The sequence below is a fragment of the Aptenodytes forsteri genome, unplaced genomic scaffold (assembly GCF_000699145.1).
Source record: "Aptenodytes forsteri isolate BGI_AS27 unplaced genomic scaffold, ASM69914v1 Scaffold142, whole genome shotgun sequence".
NCBI lineage: Eukaryota > Metazoa > Chordata > Aves > Sphenisciformes > Spheniscidae > Aptenodytes > Aptenodytes forsteri.
This window is the reverse complement of record NW_008794598.1, coordinates 2,516,566-2,523,674: the sequence shown is the minus strand read 5'-3', so window position 1 is coordinate 2,523,674 and position 7,109 is coordinate 2,516,566. Positions and strand designations below refer to the sequence as shown.

The following is a 7,109-nucleotide window of genomic DNA, read 5'->3' as shown; positions in this document are numbered from 1 at the left end:
TGTAGCAAATCTGCTAACCGTAATTCCCACGTATCGCTTCTAAAGGATAACCTTCTTTAAAGGATAGTCCTATCAAGTATTTAAGTGTGTGCTCGTTTTCTGTTGTCGCTCTCAATGAGGCTAGTTCGGGATTATCCTGCTTCAGGGAAAATGGGGAGTGTGTTGGTTAATGTTTCTTAAGGATGTATTTGCAGTGCAAAAGCTGATTAAAAAAAAGAGAGGCTCTAAATTGAAAGGAAAGTATCACAAATTAAGATTTCCCAAGAGCTTTGCACTCTGTTGTGGTATTAAAATATAGTCATAGTTAAATTCTAAAGATCATTTAATAAATGAACGAGAACTGATGATCTTACAGACTAAAATGTGCTAAGTGAGATACATTTCAGCATTTGTCTCTGTCTGTATCAACGTGAACTGTTGTGACTAACTGGTTTGTATATGGCATGTTTCCAGCCAGGTTTGGAGATGGATTATATGACTCCTATATGAGGATAGATCAGATTAGGTACCAAGACTCTACAAATGAAGAACACAGCCCCTCAGGACTTCCTTCCCTTGGAAGATCTAATGTGAGTATTTTAAAGTTATCTGGGTCTTCACCGCGTTGTGTTGTGTGGCAGCGAAAACTGTCAAGGAGTTAGACATCTCACTGTAGAGAATAAATTAAAAAAGTGGGATGTTGCAGCTTTGTAGTAGCTTATTAACGTTATTGCTTTTACTAAGCATAAAAATGATGTGGTATTGTGTTCAGTGCAGAACTTGCTAGGCAGCCTCAGAAATCCTATCTTACTATCCTCAGCTCATGTTTTAATCAAGAAAGTTATTTTACAAATGGCTGAAGTGTTCCGTGTGTCACCTTGTATGTTGATAAGGATGTAAAGCCACACGTGCTTTGCTTTAACTCTTGCACGTTTCCATTTTAGTTTCCCTTGTGAAAATTCCAAGAGATACGTACTTACGAACAGCAGAAGGAGCAGTGTGGGTTTGCATGGCTGTCAAACATCTTACAAAAGTATCTTTCTCCTCTGAAAACTTTGGCATTATCTGCCACTACGTTTGCTAGCAAAATAGCTCTTTATGGACTGAAGGTGTTAACGTGCTTCTTTGTAAGTGCTGTGTTTCCTCAGCAGATGTGGAGTTATGAGATCTTTCCTTAACTCGATTCAACTGAGCAGTAGTGGTCGTGTTTAGCTGTACAGTGATCTGACCTTTATATGGTTTTTAAACGTGTTTTGGCTCTTGTTGAATTCTGGCAGAAGTGAAGGAGCTTGAGCTTAAAAAAACCCGCTCTCTAAAATGTGAAAATAGACATTTCACTGAGTAAGATGCGTTTGAAAATCATCACCTTGTTGGAATTTATTGTAACAGATATTAGTAATTAATGTGGTCTGTGCTGTTCACTGAGCAAACTCAGTAGCATGGGTCTGTGTTTTCCCTTTTTGGCAATGTTGAGGGATAGCAGAAGAAATGTAGAGATTTGTTGAGTAGTAGAGTTTGAAGAGTAGTGTTCATAACTGAACAGAAATCCATAGGATGGAACTATCTAGTTAAATACAAATATAACTCCATGAATATTTAGTTTCCCTGGTGTATCTTATTTTTCATCTGTATTTTGTCCATCAAGCCTGTTAACTTCTTAAGGCAAGATTAAGGATTATAAAATGCCTAGTTTTGCCGTAATGACACATCAAAAAATACAACCTTAGTGGCATCTTGCGAGCAGGAACTGAGATGAAGCATGCAAGGATGAAAATCATGATGCTCAATTTTAATGGGAAAGTATCTGGAATTAAGTGATATTTGGTTTCCTTCTTGCAAGATTTTTATATTACAGTGTAATGTTACATGAGAATTGAAAACTTCTGAGGTCTGCAGCTGTCCATTCTTTTCATCTTCGCTATAAGAGAACATAAATGTCTCTGCTTTGAGAATACATGCTTTTAGTTCAGTTTGTTTAATTCAGTATTCAGAAAATAACTGATGCACTTTTGCAAAACCACCTGTATAGGAACTGGGTTAACTGTTTCCTTCTCAATTAACATGAAGTTTTGTAAATATGTGAAGATCTTCAACAGGGTGCCACTTGTGTTGTCAGTCTAATTTCTTGGCTGCTAATAGCACTTTATCGATAAAACAAAACCTGTGCAGCCTGTGATTTGTAAAAGAAAGCTGTTGAAAGAAAGCTGATGTTCCCAGAAGTCATCTGACTTTAAGTGCAGCTCTTCTGAGTTCAAGTTAGGATTGATCTATATTTGTGTCTGACTGTCATGTGGCAAGTGATTTTGGTAGTCCTCTAAGAATGAAAATTTAGTCCTTACTACTGAATGGCTGTGGAGTCGGGTTTGAGATTTAAAGCTGTAGTTTCTTCATTAAGAAATAGTTCCGGGATAAACAGAATCGTGAATTCCTTGTTTATTTAGGGATTCAAAGGTACAGAATGTTTGCCACAAACAGCATTAGCAGAGTTGCTATTGCTCCTGAATAGGGCATATTTAGATGTAGCACTGTTTGCAAGGCTTTCACACTTTTATCATGTTGCTACAATTTATGACATTCAGACTGTTAACACCATTTTTCCGAAACCAAATAGTTGAAAGACATTTGTGCAATACAGTAGCACGTTTTGAAGTCTTGGTGCTTGCTTAATTCATTTATCCAGCTAGAGCTCCGCAGAGCCCTGCTGGTACAAACTCCCATGGCAGTGTTCTGCGTTAGGGTGGCTGTCTGCAAAGGTGCAGTCGTGTCCGTTCTAAGTCACTGATAAAAAGCTGCTTCTGTTGTGCATACAATTGAAACCCGTGTAGGGAGGATATCGAGTTTTGATTGCAAAGGTGAAAATAAGACTTCTACTGTAGAAGGACAGCCTTGTTTTGGTTTGGTTTTTCCCCCTCTCTCCTGCCCCCCTGGAAAACTTCAGAAAACAAACAAGTGTGAACCTTGTTCTGTGCTTATGTTCTCTGTTTATTTGTAAACTTACTGTTTGAGTCTCCTGGACTGAACAGTCTTGTAGCCAGTTCCGAAAATATGTCATTCTTATCTCGGAGGTTCAGCCAGACTCCGAGAAAAAAGGCGTTTATTCTAAGTTACCAGGGTTGGGCTTTGTTTTTTTATTTAAGACTTTCTGGAAAGGCGTGTCTCTTACAGTACACTGTATTTTTGGGTCGATAGGACTCAGAGTAGTGGAACTTAGCAGGATATATCCGATGGCCCCTAGTCACCACTGATAAGGACTGACTTTTGCAGGAAATGCCCATCTTTGAGGGCTTGTGAACAAGGGCAAACATTTCAAGGCAGCACCAACAAACAGACTCTTAAGAGGCGTGTGTAGTTGTTTTTGGCAAGAACGTTCGCTTCCCTTATTTACTGTCTGTGCCGAGATGTTGGATTGTATGTAACTAAAAAGGAATTTGGTTTTATTGCTGTGGATCTGCAGGTTTATTTATAATTTTTGTTTGATTCCTGTGTAGTTATTTTGGTTTTCAGGGATTCGGTTTGGCATGTGTCTCAAATCTTTATTTTTAGATTAAAGGACAAAATGGAAAACAGATGTTGCTACTCTAGTCAAGGCTTCTTCAGTGTTGCACAGGATAAGACAACACCTCTCTGCTGTCTCTCAGCATGGAGTGTCAGTGAGTAGAAAAGGGGAATAACTGCTGTTCAAGTAAGGAACTGAACTCCAGGAGTTGAGCATTTAATAATTTGTAAAAATGACAAGCCTGAAAAATTTCACAGTGCTTTTCTCACCTTCTGAGAGTTCATTTCAGATGTAAATATTTTAACATATGGCAGTAAGAGGCAGTGGTTACAGACTACTGTCAACACAGTTGGAGTAAGAGAGCTTCTTGATTATTCAAAGCTTCCAGGTCTGTCTGAAGATAGTTGTGCAGCTATCACGATTTTAAAAGGAGTTGTGGATATGATGATGTTTTCCCCTTCAAAGAAAAAACATCAATTTAAAGAAAAAAAGTATGGTTTATCTTGTCTCACTGTCATCCTTTTGCTCCTTGTTCAGCTTGGTTACACCAGCCTTATGCCACTTGCTGTTGTTTCTTTGTCTCCTTTGGCACACTTGTCTTTGCAATATTGCTAACGCTTCTCTGCACATTCATGTTCTGTTGCACGTTTCAGACAGGTGCAAGTTGCATCTGTCGTTGGTTGTGTTTGCTGCACCCACATTTAAAGCTAAACATAGCTGTTCCCCCGGCTGTTTGCTGACTACGTGCATACTGGTGGAGATAGGTATTGTGTCCTTGTTTGAGCGTTTGACTCTCTAGGGTTTACCCTTTATGGACTTAAAAACACACTACGTTTGTGCAAGTGCTTGTTTCAGTAAGCTGCATTCTCTTTGTGTACCCTTCTATAACTATGCTTGTAACTTGAGTTAGTTTAGCGTTTTTGTATTTTGTATTTGTTCCTCACAGAAATGCAAAACATGTGAATGTTGCTGTTTTTGTTTTACGTGGTATTGATTTTATTCTTAGTCTGTGCTTTAAAAGATAAAGTAAAGCTTATTTTTTTTGTTTTTCCATCTGTAGGTTTCTAGCAACAAACTCGCAATGAAGGATCACCCTCTGACTGGAAGTCAGGTCAAAGTGGAGCAATTATTTGAGGACTCTGGCAACAGAAGGAGTAGCACTCTTCAGTCTGCAGGAATTACTGGTTCAGAAAGATCTCTTCCTTCCCTGACAAAAGATAAAAGTATAGAGAGCATAAGCACTTCTAAAGGTGGTGGTAGTTCCTCAAAAGCACATAAAGCCATTTCCCAAGCTCCAGAGCAAGCTGTCAAACAGTACAAACATCAGTTATCTGCTTATGAGCAGCAAGAGATATTTAATTTTTCTGAAATTTACTTTGTGGGTCCAGCTGCAAAAAAGAGGCAAGGAGTTATTGGTGGTCCCAACAATGGAGGTTATGATGACGACCAAGGCAGCTACATTCACGTGCCCCATGACCATCTTGCTTACCGGTATGAAGTACTCAAAATCATTGGCAAGGGCAGTTTTGGACAAGTTGCTAAAGTCTACGATCACAAACTCCACCAACACTTAGCCTTAAAGATGGTTCGCAATGAAAAGAGATTCCATCGCCAAGCAGCAGAAGAAATCCGGATTCTGGAGCATCTGAAGAAGCAGGATAAAACGGGCAGTATGAATGTTATTCACATGCTGGAAAGCTTCACCTTTCGGAACCACATCTGTATGACCTTTGAACTCTTGAGTATGAACCTGTATGAGCTGATTAAAAGAAATAAGTTTCAGGGCTTCAGTATCCAACTGGTGCGCAAGTTTGCTCACTCTATACTGCAGTGCTTGGATGCCCTTTATAGAAACAAAATCATACACTGTGACTTGAAGCCGGAAAATATCCTCCTAAAACAGCAAGGGAGGAGTGGAATCAAGGTTATAGATTTTGGGTCCAGCTGTTTTGAGCACCAAAGAGTCTACACATATATTCAGTCTCGATTTTATCGGGCGCCAGAGGTAATTCTGGGCAGTCGCTATGGGATGCCCATAGACATGTGGAGTTTTGGCTGTATTCTGGTGGAGCTGTTGACTGGCTACCCTCTTTTTCCTGGAGAGGATGAAGGAGACCAACTGGCTTGTATGATGGAACTTCTTGGAGTGCCACCTCAGAAGCTTTTGGATCAATCCAAGCGAGCCAAGAACTTCATCAGCTCTAAGGGTCATCCTCGCTACTGCACTGTGACTATGCACGCAGATGGAAGAGTGACCCTTAATGGGAGTCGATCGCGCCGGGGTAAAATACGAGGCGCTCCAGGGAACAAAGACTGGGTGACAGCACTGAAAGGCTGTGACGATCCCTTGTTTATAGAGTTCTTAAAAGAATGTCTCAGCTGGGATCCTTCTGTACGCATGACTCCGAGTCAAGCTTTAAGGCACCCTTGGATTTGTAAACGAATGCCCAAACCACCCAGCACTGATAAAACCTCCAATAAACGGATTTCTAGCTATACAAGTTCTCTCACAGGAATAGGTTCCAAGTTGCCTCCTGTAGTTGGAGTAGCGAACAAGCTGAGGGCTAACTTAACGTCCGACTCCAATGGCAGTATACCTCTATGTACTGTGCTGCCCAAACTGGTCAGCTAATAGAGAACTATGTATTTCCAGAATACGTACCTTGTATTTTAATTGTTTGCTAATAATGTGTAAGGAAGCTAAATGCAGAGGTTTTTAATGGATTTACTTTTTATTAGAGGCTAAATCTTGAATATAAAAAGTTCAGTCAACATGTACACATTTAAAGGGCTAACTTTTATCCGATTGTTTCACTCACAATGTGGTGCATATTACATCACTGGGTAGGTCAGCTCAGCTGTTGAGTAAAACGACAGTTTGGCAGACGTGCTATTTAATAATGCTGTTTTAGAAATCAGACTATTTCTTATCAGGACGGTTTAACAGATCCTTTTGCTTAAGACAGCAAGGGAAATTGATTTAAAATATGTATTTTCAGTTAATCTCCAACTGAACTCTTTTTATTCTGGGGAGAGTTTTTACATCTAATGTCAAAAGCACAAATGTGTTAATGTAATGCATTAGGAACTTACTTGCAAATTGCTAACTTCTGTTTGAAGAATTTGATTTCTCTGTGCTGCTTTTCCCTTATCTATCCTGACTGAGATTTTTAAAAATACCATGGAATGTAGACACCAAAGGAATTTGGTGTTGAAATTTTATCGTCTGATTTTTGTTTTGGTTTTTTTTTTCCCCAAAGGAGCATAGAAATGCCATGGAACACAGGATATATCTAAATAAAACTACTAACTTCCGTACACTTGCTATTTCCCTTAAAAGTCTATAGAAAGCTGGTAGGGGAATTCAAGATCAGGACTGGCCTGTCACAAGTGTGGGCCAGTTTGTTCAGGGCTAATGAATCAGTCATAGGTTTCTTTGGAGCTCAAATGGAAATCGTCAGTTCTGCCAGATGTGTGCGTGTGTGTTTGTTTTCCTATGTTGTTCCCAAAACAAAAATGTTGAGCTTAAAGAGCATGTTTTATATACATGTTTGAGATTCTGGTCATTTTAAAAATTTCTTTTTTTGTGTGTAGAGTGAATTCCATTGAATTACATGGAGCTCTCTTAATAAAA

General features: G+C 39.3%; 1 protein-coding gene across 1 annotated transcript; it reads left to right on the top strand.

Moving 5' to 3' along the window:
* Window positions 1-456: 456 nt before the first annotated feature.
* On the top strand, window positions 457-6,794 carry DYRK3 (dual specificity tyrosine phosphorylation regulated kinase 3). The gene is made up of 2 exons (XM_009272761.2): window positions 457-569; window positions 4,536-6,794. The coding sequence occupies exons 1-2, from the start codon at window positions 486-488 to the stop codon at window positions 6,105-6,107; spliced, it is 1,656 nt and encodes a 551-aa protein (XP_009271036.1). The 5' UTR covers window positions 457-485; the 3' UTR covers window positions 6,108-6,794.
* Window positions 6,795-7,109: the final 315 nt, after the last annotated feature.